This window comes from Falco cherrug, chromosome 8 (assembly GCF_023634085.1).
Source record: "Falco cherrug isolate bFalChe1 chromosome 8, bFalChe1.pri, whole genome shotgun sequence".
NCBI classification, from domain to species: domain Eukaryota; kingdom Metazoa; phylum Chordata; class Aves; order Falconiformes; family Falconidae; genus Falco; species Falco cherrug.
The window spans coordinates 51,877,272-51,893,166 of NC_073704.1; the positions used below are offsets into that span (position 1 = coordinate 51,877,272).

The 15,895-nt window shown below is 43.3% G+C and overlaps 1 protein-coding gene across 3 annotated transcripts in view; it reads left to right on the forward strand.

Annotated features, from left to right (window-relative positions):
• Positions 1-4,878: 4,878 nt before the first annotated feature.
• Positions 4,879-15,895, forward strand: part of GABRB2 (gamma-aminobutyric acid type A receptor subunit beta2) — a 170,821-nt gene continuing 159,804 nt past the window's right edge. For 2 of the 3 annotated variants that reach the window (XM_055719384.1, XM_055719386.1), the window contains exons 1-5: positions 4,879-4,984; positions 5,145-5,255; positions 6,076-6,308; positions 6,437-6,528; positions 7,407-7,474. In XM_055719384.1, the coding sequence (XP_055575359.1) occupies positions 6,232-6,308; positions 6,437-6,528; positions 7,407-7,474 (237 nt within the window). In that variant the 5' untranslated portion in view covers positions 4,879-4,984; positions 5,145-5,255; positions 6,076-6,231. Of the gene's footprint in view, positions 4,985-5,144; positions 5,256-6,073; positions 6,309-6,436; positions 6,529-7,406; positions 7,475-15,895 lie in introns of those variants that run through there. The other variant, XM_055719385.1, reaches the window with a different exon arrangement.

Below are 15,895 nucleotides of genomic sequence, written 5' to 3' on the forward strand. Positions count from 1 at the left end.
TTCACGTTTTACATGTTAGTTTAAATAAGCAGTAATATTTTTTGAGTCCCTATTAAGTAAATGGCTTCTTCACATTTCATTGTGCCAGGATATAACACTTGCCTTCGCTATTTCTCCTTCTCTCCCCCTTCACTACTTGTTCATATGCCCTGTTAATTTACTTACTTCATTTTCCTGTCTTGGTTCCCACTTCTTTTTTCCCTACTGTTGTCCCCTCACCTGGTCAATGTGGTGGTGATATTGAGGAGGAGTTTTCTGAAGAAGTGGGGTCCTTCCAGCTGAGAAAAATCCAGCTAAAGCTATGCAGGTTTCCATTTTAGTCTTAAAAATTGCATATGGTTATACCAGACCCAAGACTGATGTTTGAAGCTAAATGCCTTTAAAAAGAAAACAATTTTCATTTTTCATCAAATGCTTCCAAACTAACAGTTTTAGGACCCTTAGATTTTATTTATTTTTTATAGCAGTATTCTGGAATGTATTACCCAATATAAAAAATTTAGGAAACCAACTCTCCATCCAAGAGAGCTTAGAAAGGAAGACCAAATCCTGCAATCAGTTGATGCAGACAAATGCCACTCCATTAATTTAATAACAGGTTTCTGCAATCTGCTTTCAGGGCTGAATGTTATACAAACAGCATGGAAGAGATTTAGACACAGAGTGACATAATCTTGGTGTACGTTTTGTGCTGTCTTTTAAGTGTTTTACTATCCTTACCCTATGTAATCGCTCCTTGTGCCCTGCCCGGCCCTCCTATCAAAGGATGTATATACTGTAGATATCCAAGTGCCAATGTAGCTAAAATTGAGGAATTCAAAAACTGCTGTCTATATAGCTGTTAAACTAATTTATTCCACCACTTTGAAGGAAATAGGGTGCTTTGTGGTGCTTTCACGATTTGATAAGAGGACTGTAGATTGCTTTCTGTCATAATTCTAGGTGCCAGACATTTTGTGTTTCACTCCAGTCCCCACTGAGTTGCTAACAATTGTCTGCAATCAAAGCACTTGTGGATGTCTCACACAACCTTTTGCTTCCCCTTTTTTCTTTTTTTTTAATCTGTAATTCAGTTTCACATTAAAAGACTGTCCTCAATATACATCTAAGATCTGTTGATCCCAAACTACACAAAAGGTTTTTTTGTTAAAAGATATAGCAAGTCTTTGACCCACTAAGTATAGCCTAAGTCATGATCTGGGGTAAGTCTTAGCTATAGGGTCTTTAACCCTGTGGAGATGCCATGCAGTGAGTCACAGAATGAACAAATATGAACTCCAGCAAATAAAGTCCTACATAAGGATGTAAAGAAATAAGAGACTATTGCTTGCCCCTCCCATTTGCCCTTCGCTTGCAATTAAGTGAAATTTATGCTGGATCAAGTGCTATTTGTTTCCTAAGCAACTTATCAGACTCAGTTTATGCGCAATACTGATCATCTCATGTTTTTTTAAGGGCCAAGAGCAGTATAATTGACACGTCATACACTATTGCTTTTGTTGATAGATTTACCACTTTGGCCTCTTTTAGATATAACAGTAGTTGAAGCTAATATGAACCTGTAAATCCCAGATTATCATCACCATGCAGAAGTGAATTCCGTTGCCCATGAAAAGCAGAATCAAGGTACACCTGCATGAATATTTTTTTCTGTGTATGTGATGTAATAGGGATCTTTATGCTGACAGGCTGATTGCTAATGTGATGGTGTGTGGTGCATGGGCTGTGACATACTGGATCTGAAGACCTAAAATGACAAGTGAAACCACTTCAGTATACTGAAACTTTGTTCAGGAAATTTCAACAAGGGTTGACTACATTTTGGTTTATTTTACATTAATTTATAGCTTTACAGGAAGTGATAATGGAAATCATGCATCAAAATAAATTCTTCTCTAAATTAGGGAATAAAATCTTACCTGTTACATGGAAACAACTTCACCTGAGTGTTTCTGATACTACTGCATCTTAGTCAAATGCTCAAAAACTCAGGAAACATCACTTTCATAGAACTGTATTTATACCAGCCTGTTGAGGTGCAGTGAAAAGAATTTTCTTTTAAGTGGGATTTTGCCCTTGTTACTTGTGATGCAGGGCTATTGTTCCTGGGCTAGCATAAATCAGCACCTCTTCTGTCTCTATTGATTTGAGTGATTGGATCACTTGAGAACCTATCTTGAAATTCTTATGCTACCTGAAAGCTTATTTTGCACAATCTATACACTTACAGCAAACCATTTGAAAACTACTTTAGAGCAGTTCTCAGTGCATGGCCTAAGATCTCGCTTGTGACAGGAATGTACTGCTATAGTCAAGGGCTGATAAGACAAGCAAAGTATAATGTTGCGTATAGCCCATTTCTTGCACAGTGCCATGTGCTGGTCAGCAAGGATTGTGGGACATCAGAGTTATTTCGGTTTGGGGGGTATTCTTTTGTACGCCTCAAACTTGAAAGCTAGGAATCAAAATAATCTGCAATTGGCATTTAAAATATGAACATCTTTGCTGGCTTCTCTTCAAATTACACTACTTGTAACCTAATTGAGATATTTTTAGAGCTAGAAGTATCATATGCAGCTGGGAACCAGGTTGTTTCCCCATTGTAAAACACCCAAAATCTTAGATAGCAATCCTTAAACATGTTATATGAAGAGTTCTGCATCTTGCCAATACTGGTGTTCACACCAGTTATTTCCTCTCCTTTTCAATCAAACACACAGACACAAGTGAGAAAGAGGGGAACAATTTCTTTGACAAGTTGCTTAAAATAAATGGGAGATTTTGAAGGTGCTGAGAAATTTTGAATGAGGGCGATAGACCCGAACCCTGTGGTCAGAGAAAAAGTGGCACTGTCGAAAATGCATAGCAAAGCATGAAACTATTTACAAAAGGAAAATTACTGTATGACTTTGTACTCTGTGTCAGTACATAATGATGATACCCCACTCACACAGACTTCTTTGGGCACACAGGGCCTGGAGTGGTGGTAAGGAAGTGTTACTGGCATAGACCCATGTAGCTGGTGGTACATGTACAGCTAGCAAAAATAATAAGTTATGCAGATCATCTCAAGCATGGTTCAACAGAGCCTTTCTACTTCCCAAACCCAGTGATAGACGTTAATTTTTGATGCATAATGCACCGTGACATCCATGTGTGTAGAATTTGTTTGAGATGTGCCATTCCTTTTTGCTGGAATAGCCAGACTGAGCAGGTTTCACTACACATGGCACAGTGGTACTTTGGGCCCAGAGCGAGCGTTGCTTGGTTATTAGTGCATACGCCAGATCACAGAACAAATGCTAGATAAGTCATAGCTTGAAACCTTTGGGTGTACTATTCCAACATTCCCAGGGAAATATGGTGCTTTTCTGCCCCTGATTTTATGTTGATATGTAAATCAAAGATCCCTGGGAGTCCAGCACTGAATATTATCAGCCTTCAGCCTCAGGTTCCTCTTGATATCTGGTTCATATTCCAATATAGTAGATGAAACGTTTCTGTGGTATAATGGTAATTAATAGTGGAGACTCAGAAACAGCTCAGAAATCAGGAGTGTCAGATGTAGTCCCAAGTTAGCACTTGCAGGTGAGTTTCACAGTGCAGGATTAAAGTGTTTTACCTTGAGACCTCCTGTTCTTATCATATGATTGCAGAAGGAAAAAAAAAAAAAAGTGCCTATTATACATGTAAAGTAAAATGATTCACTGCACAGAGTTTCCACCATCTTCCTTCCAGGGCTATATTTCAAGAGGTTTGGCAGTGAAGCAGACTAGCTGTGTGAGAACAGAAACCTCCGCTGGTGAACAGGGAGAGTGGCTCTGTAACATCAGCCATGGAACAGAAAGCTGCAAAGTGAGGCTGTCATTTTAACAAATGCTTAGACGTTTTTTAACTTAGTTGTTTAGGTTTGGTGTTTTGGTGGTTTTTTGTTTTTTTTTTTTTTTTAATACATCGAGGCATTTTTTATTTGTCACAAACATAATCTTGTCTGTTTCATCTAGGAAAGTGTATTTTCTCCCTCTGTGTAATTCTAATTGTTACGTGTGGGAGAAGGTGGTGAAAATATGTCCTGGTGAATTCCCCCCAGCCCCTCAAAAGGCTTCCCCCCCCCCCCCCCTTTTTCTCTTTTCTCCTTTCTCCTGGAAGTGAAAAACAAGCAGATACGTGATCTCAGAGGCACGGTGCGCTGTGCTAAGGCACTGCCGGCGGGGTGAGGGGGGCAGGATTTGTCCCCCGTTGGGAAGGCTGCCGGGGCGCTCCGCTGGCAGGGCGGGGGGGGGGGGGGGGGGGGCTCCCCTGGCCCCGCTTCAGCGGCAGGTGGATGCTGCGGCGCTCGTCGCGGGGCGTCCCTGCTCCTTAGCGCTCCAGCCAAGGTAGCTGCCGGTCCGTATTAAATGGCTGCCTGCTTTTCGGGGCTGCCGGCTGTTTTACGGTTCTGCTGCTGATTTTTTTCAGCAGCCCTGCCGCTTCTCGGGGGCAGAGCCCCCCCTCCGCCCCGCCGTTCCCCCAGGTGAGGCTTCATCCCAACCGCCTGAACCTCAGCCCTTCCCGAGGGGCCACGGCTACCTCTGCTCCCCGGGCAGCCGCCCCCAGCCCCGCACCCCTCCGGCTGCTCCCGCTTCCAGGCCGCCGTGTGCGGGCTGGGGGCCGCGCACAGCCGGGACCCCCCCGCTTGCCGCGAAGTGCAGGCGGCGGGGCCGGCCGGGGGCTGCGCGGTGCCCCGCCGTGTGGGACCGAGCTGTGCCGGGCAGCGAACGGGCTCTCCAGCCCGCCTCGCTCGCTGTGCAACACCCTTGTCCCTCCCCCCACGGGGGTTTTCTCCCCCCCCTTCTCCACCCTCCTGCAGCGAGTTAAATATTTCTTTTGTTAATTGACGCCCGAAGTGCTCCCGCTGCCTTCCCCGCACAGCCCGGGCCGGCCGAGGACGTGAGCACGCCCAGATCCGCTGGCTGGAGCAGCACCGATCCGCGGGGCCGAGCGGGTATGTGCGGGAGGAGGAGGAGGAGGAGGTGGTGGTGTAAAAGGAGCCACGGGCGCAAAGCAGATTTGCGAGGAATAATTTAACTCCGGTGTTTGTTATTTTTCGGGGTTTGGGGTTTTTTTTCCTTCTCTCTCTCCTTTCTATCTTTTTTTCTGCTCAGGATTTAAATGTCATTCAAAGCATCCCCAAATCAGCTCGTCTCCGGTTTATTCCGAGGCATTAATTGGATCAGACGCTGCATTTGAAGAGCTCGGGCGTTTTACCCACGAAGGTAAGTGGGCTTACGAACCTGCACCGGGTCTGCATGGTCACCAAAAGCTTGACTGCCTTTCAGGGTGGTGTTTTTTTTCCCCTTCCCCCACCCCCCTGCCCCCAGCCCCGAGGCCAGGCTTAGCTCAACCTGAGGAACTTGCATCCCCGGGTTAATCATCGGTCGATGTATGGACAATGCGCCGGGGGGGAGCGGGGCCGAGGGGGCTCCGCGCCCGCCCCTCCGGCACCGGGAAATGACCCGCGGGAGCCGGCGGCGGCAGCCGCGGACCCCTCAGTCCCCAGCGCCGCTGCCCCTGGAACAGCGCGTGGCAGCACAGTAAGGAAGGAAACAACCTAATCCCCTCTTACAAGAAACTATTCGTCATCATTTTTTTTTTTTTTTTTTTCCGTGAGAAATACTGTAGGCGCCCATCTCCCCTCCTCCCCCACCGCCCGCCCCCGTTGCAAGCGCCGGCTCCTCTGCCCGCACCTCGTCTCGTTTCAGGCGCTTCTTTCCAGGGACCAAAAAGTTAAGCTGCCCCCTTTCTTCGCCGCCTGCCCCCGGCACCATACGTGTGCTCTGCATTCCCCTCGTTAACCTATTCCCCCTCCGTCTAGTCCGAGTTCGTCCAGCCCCCGCCCCCCCCTCCCCCCTTAAACTGGGTTGCAAAGCCTCTGTACCCTGCAACTCCTAAAACTTCTCTCCTTGCTGTGATTTATTTTCTAGACTAACAAAAAGGACAACAAAAATATACTCGATACTCCTGTGGATGACTTTTTTTTTTAAATAATGCATTTCCTTCTTCCCCTTTAATTTTTTTTTTTTTTTTTTTTGCAAGGAAATTTGCTCCATCTCCAGCAGCAACCACTGCTCCTTTTGATGTTGTGGTACGCCGTGCGCATGCGCTTCACATTAGAATTACTGCACTGGCCAGAATAAGTTGGATCTCTTCTTCTCTTCACTGAAACCCTAAATCATATCAAAAGCTAAAGGGATGCTGAGAGTCCGGAAAAAGGGTTACTTTGGGATTTGGTCATTCCCTTTGATAATAGCCGTGGTGTGTGCACAGAGGTGAGTGATGAAGGTACCTCTTTTGCTTTACTTTGAATTGCACTGCATGCTGCTGCCGAGAGGAATGTGCAACCAGAGTCTGAGAAATAAGAAATAATGTGGTATTGTTCTTTCTTTTTTTCCTTTAGTGTCAATGACCCTAGTAACATGTCACTGGTAAAAGAGACCGTGGATAGACTGCTGAAGGGCTATGACATTCGCTTGAGGCCAGATTTTGGAGGTAATTTGACTGCTTTTTAATAAGGGAGATGGCTTATGTGGGCTGTGTACGGGGTGTGTGGCTTTTAAACGTGTGGTGGGTGCTGTTGCTTTGGGGTGCGTGTGTGTTGCCATTTTCTCAAGCTGATTCAAAGTTAAGCCCATTGTCGCTCAATTTTCTTAGCACAGGATGCTCTTTAATGCGATCACTTAAACGTCTTGCACGTTTGCAATCGGTCCCTCATCTCGTGTGGGTGCTGATACTTTATTAACCTGTAATTAAGCCCTCGTTTAACTGGTTTTACCGAGATGCAAATCCCTTAAGTTTACCCAACGTTTTGTTCTTCTCAGCCTAATGTGCCTGTGATCACATTTACTATTTTCGAGTACAAGATGTGCTGTTAACCGATACGAAAATGTCATTTAACCCCCTGCGCGCTCCCACGTCCAACTAGTTTGTTCACTCCGGACGCGTCGGCGGTGGGTGTCCCCTTGCCCCCACCCCGCCCCCGGGGCTCGCTGCCCGCCGTCCCCGGGGCTGCCCGGGTGGCAGGGGCGGGGGGGTGGCGTGGGGCCGCGCTCCCCGGCCTGGGGGGCAAGGGGGGGGTGGGGTGCGAGGGACCCCCCGTCCGGCCCCGAGCCGTTGCCAGCACGTGTGTGCGCGTTACATAAAGCCCGGCTACAGCTGGCGGGGGGCGCGCAGGGTGAGCCCAGGGGGGGCGGGGGGCAGCCCGCTTGTGCTGCCTTTGTGGGGGCGGGGGAGGGCAGGTGTGGGGGCGCGCCCTGCCTGCCTCCTGGCTTTGCTTAAACGTGTCGTTTCTACGCGTAGCGCTGCGAACTCCGGTAAGAACGAGTTAACTTCTTCGAGATCACATTGCGGACCATCTTGTCGGTTTGCAGGTCCCCCAGTGGCTGTCGGCATGAACATAGACATTGCCAGTATAGACATGGTCTCAGAAGTCAATATGGTGAGTATTTAGGGTCCGGGGCTGGTCGCTCGCTCCGGGGGTGGATGTCGTTTCCCCCGCCCCTGCCGAGGCGGAGCGGCGCCCACGGGCGTGCGGGGACCCGGCGCGGCCTCCGGCTCCGGGGCGGAGCAGCCGCTTCCTAGAGGGTCGGCCCGGGAGGGTGGGAGTGGGCGGGAGGAGGGTCGTGTCGGCTCCTTCCCCCCCCCCCCCCCCCCGCCACCTCCTCCCCCCGGCGGCGGGACCGGAGAAGGTGGGAGCCCCGGGCCGCCCGCACGGCTGGTCCTGCCGCACCGCTCCCGAGGCGCTGCCCGCCCGCGCCGCCGTGCCGCGAGCAACGACGCCCCCTGCCGGCCGCGGGCCCGCACGGCACCCTGCCGCCACGGGGCCGCGCTGCCGCTCCGCGGGGCGCCGGGGGCGGGGGGGGGGGGGGGGCATGGCGCGCCCCGGGCCGGCTGCACCGCCGCGTGTGGGGGGGCAGGGGCCGGGGGCGAACGGCTGTAGCCTGCTTCCACGCCTTTCTCGGTCTAATATTCTACAAATATTTTTCCTTTTTGTCCCAGCAGTGCAGTTGCGATTAAAAAAGATAAGAACCAAACGGGTTTTATTTCTGTGTGTATCCAAAGCTCACGTGACATTTTTTTTTAATTTTTTTTTTTTTTTTTTTTTACAATTTTGGGTGGTCATGACTGAGTTGAGGATTTTACAAGTTTAATTTTTCAAGATGTTTGTCTTGAACAGACTGTGCTGGGGGGCTGAACTTGTTTGTGGCACAGTATGGCTTCCCGTGTTTGTTTTTGTTACCTGGGAGAGTAACGAAGTGTGGAGAAGCCTCGGATCTATTCTGTAGAAGCTGTTCTTGATTTAGGCTAAACTTTTCTAACATTTGCTTATTTGGAGATAATTTGGTGTCAAGTTCTGAAGTTTTTAACTTACATTTTACTTGGTTAAAGACACAGAATTTGGCCTCATGCTCTCAGGGTTTTATACAAGAAGAATATAAAATAAAGACACCAAAGTATAGTAGCAGACACTGATACAAAATAAATGTTTGTGAATATTTTGATAGAAATTTATTGTTTGAAGCAAACTTTCTATTACTCTTGAAGTTGTAAGGAAAACTCTTTCTAAAGACAGATGTCATTTTAGGGATACTGCTGTAGCTGTAGTGATGCATTTCAAAACAATAGTTTGAAAGTTACCAGTTGTGTTAATATCATTCTACTACTAAAATGTTTTCTTTAATTCCTCAGTGGCATGTTTGGGTTTTCAGGGACACTGCACTGAATGAATTGGCAAATATTTGCTCTCAAACTAGTTGTGTTGTGTGATATACAGGATTTTTTTTTCATGATGTGAAATATAACCCTTGGCCTAATTTGAGGATGACATTACTGGTGGCTGTTCTGTGACACTGGGAGGTCTTGGTGACTGAGAGCTTGATATTGCTTTTTTTTCAAGATACCAAGAAAACTCTGGATAATTTCACCTCAAGCATTACTTGTGAAATATTTCCAAGTGGCTAAACTGGGCTGCCAAACTTTGTTTCACTGAACTTGTAATTTAGTATTCTACCTCCAGGAGCTTTAAGTGCAAAGGAAGAACATTGCAATGTATTTTAAACCTGCTTTTCATGAAAAGAACTATGGGTAGGAGAGATATGGCCATACAAATTAATTCTTAGACAGCCATGAGCAATGTGGGAATGCTGACAGTTTTCTTGATGGAACTGTGATCTACTAGGTCAGTGTTATATCCCTGCATCCCTTCAAAACTGGAAAGTACTGCCAAATGTTTTCCTTTCTTACAAAAAGATTGTGAAGATTCCTGTGAGTCTTATTTTCTCGGTTTCTTTCAATGATTTCTAGAAATTTGGGCTTCAGTTAAGAGTCGGAGCGTATTAGAAGACTGTGATCTCACAAAAACTGTAAAACTGAGTGTTTTTAGTATTCTGTAGTCTGTTTATTTTGTTGTTGAAATGTTTGACCTTTGTGAGAAAAATTTTCAGACTATATGCAGAACTCCAGGGGGAGGGAGGGGAAATGTATAGGCAGTTTTGTCTCCCACGTTTGCCTAAAGCATTTAAGCTCTGGGCTTATTTTACTCTAAGGAGCTGACTATTCTTTAAAACCAGGCATTTATTTTACATAATTTTTTTCACTTACAGTTTCAGAAGAGATTCCAAACCAAGATTACTTTCTTAATCTGCTTAACTTCAAAATGTAACATGCAACAGTTCATTTCACCATGATCTTTGCAACATAACAAGTACTAATGTACCCTGATAGGCCTGGCGTAAGGGAGGAGACATGCAAGCAGACAACAAATAACTTGGAAAAAGTCGAGGCCATGTGTACCTTGCAAATTCACCAGAATTTAAGGTAGAAACCAGGAGGAATGCTATTGAATGCTAGCTGATGCAAAGCCTTCTGAGATAATGAGACGGAGAGAGTCTTCTGAAAGTATGAACCTGTTTTTCTGAGCCATGGGCTGGCTGTTGCTTTGCCTGTAGTCATGGCAAACACCACTGACTTGAGGTAAAGGCAAATTGTTGCCTGGAGTCAGGTATTAACATTAACAGGAGCAAACTTTGGCCTTGAGAGGAAGGCTAAATAATTGTAGTTAAGCTTGAGACAATTAATATTAATTCCAGTGTTAACTTGCCTTAAAATTATTGGTCTTACGTTCCTCTTCCCATCTTGACGCGTTCCATCTACCATATACATTTGTGTTGCTCTGCAGGCAGAAGGCTTGTCTCCAGTGTCAGGAAGTAAATAATAAAGTTTTTACTTTATTGGATGGGAAAATTTAGGGTTGCTGTTATAGAAAGTAACTGTGTGTTTAGGATGTTCAAGAACGTGATTGTTGACTTTGAATTCTTAACGAGGTTCTCAGTACTTCACTTTGTAAGAAACTTAGGGTGTAACAGGCTTTACAGCTATCCAGATATTTCTGGTATGCAACAAAGTTGAAACTGTAAGCTGTTCAATCTTTTGTTGTCAGAAACTTGAACTGGCATTTACCTTGGTTTTAAAAAAAGAGTTTAAAGTACTGGTACTTGCGAACAGAATTCTTTCCAGCTTTAGGGAATGCACCAAATGCATGTGAGAAAAGTGAACTTCAGGCGTGTGTGTTTTTTGACAAGTGCTATGACTATTTGGACTAAATTTTTTGTATTTTGTGAAGAAAAAATATACATTTTATGCAGTACAATAATGATTATGGCTAATCCATTCATCTCTCTGGACCAGGCCCTGCAGTATTGTTGAGTGTGTGCTTTATGTTAATTATACTGTGGCTTTTCTTAAGGTTTCCTTATTCAGGTAAGAATAGAAAACAGACATGGAGAGGTGTGAAAGCTACTAAAGTGGTCTTCCTGGGCTAATAAATTTGATCTTGCGTAAGATTAGATGTATTGCAGGGAGTCTAATGCAGTGTTCTCAAGGTAGTTTCCAGGTGTTTCTTACTGTGCTTGAATTTTCTTCCTAGCCTCCTTTTCCTTAATAATAACCACTCATTGTAAAAATATCTCCAGAGAGCTTAAACAGTAGTTTTGTTTTGTTTTAAATAACCAGTGCTAGCTGGGATGTCACGTTTCCACCTTTTCACCTCCTTAGTTAGTTGTTGGAGTAGACTCCTTGACAACACAGCAACCGAGACTGCCCTCCATTCCTATTTTCTCACCTTTCCTCCCAACAGTTCCTTCATAAACTGATTTAAAAAATAGGTTCAGGTTCGTTAAGAAGTACAGGAATACATTTTCTTCCCTAGACACTACTGAAGATTTTACATAAAATGTTGTACATTTGATCTATCCAGATAAGACATGATAATTTCTGTGGATAATGTCAGCCACGTGGTGGTTTTCTGTGTCTTGGCTTATTCCTATTAAATAGGTCAACATTTCCTTCTCTCCTCCCCCCTGCCCCTTGGTCTGTGACTATTCTGGGATTTTAGTACAGGATGTCTTGAAAAGAGAGAAAAATGTTCTATGGATATATTTTTTACCCAAGAAATATACACTTTTTGAGGTAATGGATTGTAAATTTAATTAAATATAACTCTTCATACTGTGGGTCATTGGGGGTCTGCTAAGAGGAATCTGAACTCTTTATTTAATTTTAAATATTTGCTTGCTTATCATTGTACAGATTTTGGCACTTGGGCTCAGTATGTGTACATGGAGTTAAATAGATACAATAGGTTGGTTTGTTTTAGTGGGAGCCATTAGGGTTGTTTGAATGCTTAATCCTTCCATCAAGTGGGAGCTGGAGAAACAAAAGAGCTGTTATCTATCAGAGAAAGGTTTACTCAATAGTGTATGCCAAGTTTTACACAACAGAACCTAGTAACTTCAAAGCTCTAAAAATAAAAAGAAGCTTTTATTTAGATATTATATTTCACTTCTGTATTTTAGATATGCCAAAGTTGCATAAAATAGTAAAGTATAATACTCATAGATCAGAATATTCTCAGCCTAAAAAAGTACAGGCACAGCTGTAATTTGCTGATAGACCTCTGACTTACACTTGCTTTTGATAATAGAGACCCACTACTGCTTTTCTTAATCGCTCATGTTTTCTTGAGTTATTTTCAGTGGGGGACGTTAACAAAGCCCAAGAGATTCAGGTTTAGATTCTGAAAACAAGGGGAGCTGTGTGGCTACCTCTCAAGTAGCAGCAATTATCCTTATGTGTGAAAAAGGAAGAGATAGCCTGTGATATAAAAAGAAATGGGCGTTAAGTGGTAAGAAAATAAGGCGGAGCTATTCCAAACCAGAAAACTCAGGGGGAAAGCCCTGGTAAAGAAAAATGAAGAGAAAGGAAATCGTAACAAGTGTCCTATATACACTGGTACAGAAAGAGGTGAACAGTACCTTCTTTTGTCGATCCATCCTAGTTGTATGTGTTGCTTTATATGATCCATAGAGAGAATAAGGAAAGGACAGGACTGAGAATGCATTGAAAATGAAATATTAGAAATATTGGGAAGGTGTTGCTTCGCTAATCCTAAATACTTCCTGCTGCTAGAGACTGTTGGTTTTATTATTTCCCCTGTGTCGTAGAGGTATATGCTTCTTCACACAAAATTGCGTTTCTCAGCAGACAGTTTGAATTTGGCTCTTGCCAAATTATTGTGCTCATACACTACTGACTCATACTGAAGTGTCTGCAGAGACTCCTGTGAATGCAGAGCAGGTGATATGCATCTTAGAAGTGACAACTTCTTTTACTGAAAGCCCTGTTTCACCTGTTCCTTTAGTTATTGTCTAGGATAACATCACAAGAGTTTATTTTTGAATAGGAGTAAATAACATTAGTATGGATTTCCAGTTCTTGTTACTACACGTCTCTAATTCAGGCTTTTTCCCTTCTTAGCTTTAAGGTATGTAAAAATAACTAAGAGCTCCTGTGTTCAAGTAGCACGTTTACCCTTGGGGACCAAAGCAAGTTATTCCTACTGGTATGCTACATGTGGATTGAAGTTTTCGTGTTGGTTTTGCAAGAATATTTGCAGCCACAGTAGGAAATGATTTCTCTAGAGTATGTATGCAGGAATGTACTGAGTTTTTAACAACTTTTATAAGCCAGTTCAGAAGCAATAATATATTCTGTATATTTATATATTATGTATCTGGAAGCATGACATAATTGTTATTTCTTTTTAAGGTCCTATAAATGGTTTGTTAATTGGATTGTGCTTCTGTTGTGCTACAGTGTTGCAACAGTTTAATCAGTAGAAAATCTTCTTGTTTTGTTGTTGTTGGTGATTTTTCAAGTGGTCGCTGGCCTTAGCAGACCAAGGGGTGGTTGTCAGTAATTTAAAGAGATTGCCTTGGACGTGATTTGTATATTTGAATTAATAATTATTGCTGCCTTGTTTTTAGAAGGCTTTGACCTATAAATATTTAAGTAATTTGGCTCCTGCCATAGAAGAAAAGATATATTTATCTTTAATATGTTTTATGGGCAATGGCTTGATGCTAAAGCGTGGGAATGAACATGAAGTGTACTTTGTTAGCTCCTACTATAGGCTGCTTTATTTCATAACTACTCCACTGAAAATCACATAAAATCTTTATAGATGAACCATGTATTAGAATGGAAGATTTTTATGTTGTGGCTCTACAAACTTGTTACAAGTTTAAGCTGTTCAAATGGTTGTATTTGTGCTTCTTAGTGTCTCTAAAGTCTGTCAGTGCACCATGACTAAATCCTTATTATTCCTCCCTCCCTTTCTTATCCTCATACCCCATGCAGCCCTCTGCAAGGTTTACAGCAGAGCCTTTAGTATTCAACCATGTTGAAGTACGGTCTTGTAGAGTAATAATTCTTTTATTTTTCTAGAAGTAATCCAGATTCCTTGTAGCCTTTTAGTGGTTAATGCTGTAGGTCTTTGCAAGTGCTTATATGAATTAGGAGAGATTTAGTCCCTTCATTTCAAAGGGAGGTGCTCATCCATGAGGTAATTTTTGAAATGCCTCTTTTAAGTAATGAAAGATAGCATCTTGTTTGTCTTTAGAGTTAACTTTAGAAACAGTCAAATATCTTGAGTTATTAATACTGAAAAATTGGCTATTATGGGTAAATGCAATCTATAATTTAAAAATAAATGAACGTGCATAAATACATTAACGTTGTAGGCATACTGTGGATTGGCAAAAAGAGAGAAGCAGCAGACTTTGTGCTTTATTGTAATTACTCTTACTATGCTTCTACAGGGATTCCCATCCTGCTCATGTTTCTTGACAGCAATGCTATGTACAATGGACACATAGCAGCTAGTGTAACACAAGCGTTGTAGGAATAGAGATATAGTGGGCATATTCACAGCTAGAGTCTGACCTGTCTGAATGCCAGTTTGTGAAGTAGCAATGCTCTCACTTTATAGGTTTTGCCTGTGAAGATCTTTGCATGCAAACTGTCTGGCTAAGTATTTTCAAATTAGCTAATCAGTGCAAAGATTCTCCCAGACTTGGAATTGCATCTACCGAATGTGTTCTTTTTTGTATGAGTTTTGCAAATAAGTATGTAATTCCCAATCAAAATGAAAATGTTCTAAATAAGAAGATATATTTTAACATTCAGGATGTTGACATGTGTGCAACTGAATATAGAATTTGTAGATCATATTTAATGTAGGTTATCACAGCATTTAGAACGTGAGCTCTTCCCATATCCCCAGACTTAAAGAATGAGGGGACTGTGCTATTTCTGTCTATCCTGAGCTGCTTTGTGCATATCTCTGTCAAGGTTAACTCCTATTAATTTTTATTCTGTGAATGCTGACAGAGGGATTCGTTCGTTAGTTTTCAAGTAGTAAGAATTTAACTACATGGGGGGGGAAAGGAACCCTTCTGAGAGATGTATTTTGGGTTTCAAGTGTGTGCTGTTGTAGTAGATGTGGCAGTTCAGAGTATTTCCACTGACGTTCCTATAGGCGAGCCACTGATCCATTGTGATTGTGCTGGAAGACAAGTTGAGCTCTATAAACTTTGAACAAGTAGAAGAAGGAAAAAAATTACAGGGAGTTTGGCCTTGGACAGGGGTGGTACATTAAATTACCCTAATGAAAGCATATTAAAAAAATCCAGCTGCTTGAAGTGAAAAATCCTGGTTCCAGTGCCTGCTGTCTGGACCATTTCTTCTTCCTTTTCTTCTTTAATGAATAGGCATTTCCATTAACTAAGCAACTCTATGAAAATGGATTAAACCCCAGAATTTGCCTTCACAGTTGAGTGTCCTGATTGCTGCTCTTGAATGTCTCCTTCCTGTGCTCATGAGTTTTGAATTCTTTTGCTACATAGCAGCCTGGGTGCCGTGAACCTTTATTCTAGATAGCTTATTAGCCTGTGGTGGTTGTGAGTGGAAGCATTCGAAGTGCAGAGGACCAGGAACAGAGAGGTCTTTCATGTCGCGAGTGAAGCTGTGAAAGGCTGCCAACACAACCTTCTCCTCTGTGCTGGAAATGGTTTGGAATTACAGGAGCCGTGACTTGCTGTTAGGCATGACTTAAACGTACTACATTTCTATTTTTTCATGAGATTTAGATATTGTAAACCTGTCTGAATGGGCTTAAGTGGGAAAAATATGCCTGCCCAACTGGAGCAGCTGTACCCTGTGTCGCAGTGCGGTACAGATCCTCAGGAACCGGGAAACTAAACCGTCAAAGTGGCAGAGACTTGTGAACGCAACTTTTTCCAGAGAAGACTCATCACAGTCAATTTTCTTGAAAAGTTGTTTTAGATTGGTGTAGTGTGAAGGGTCCTAATGTGCAAAATACCCTAAACGTTTTGTGTTTGGGTTTTTTTTGTTTGATTGGTTTAGTTATGACCCTTGAGAAAAATGGGCAGAAAGCTTGGAGTTAGGTAAAAGTCACGCTAAACCCCTCTGAGATGAGATGGTCTTCCAGAAAAGCTTGTGG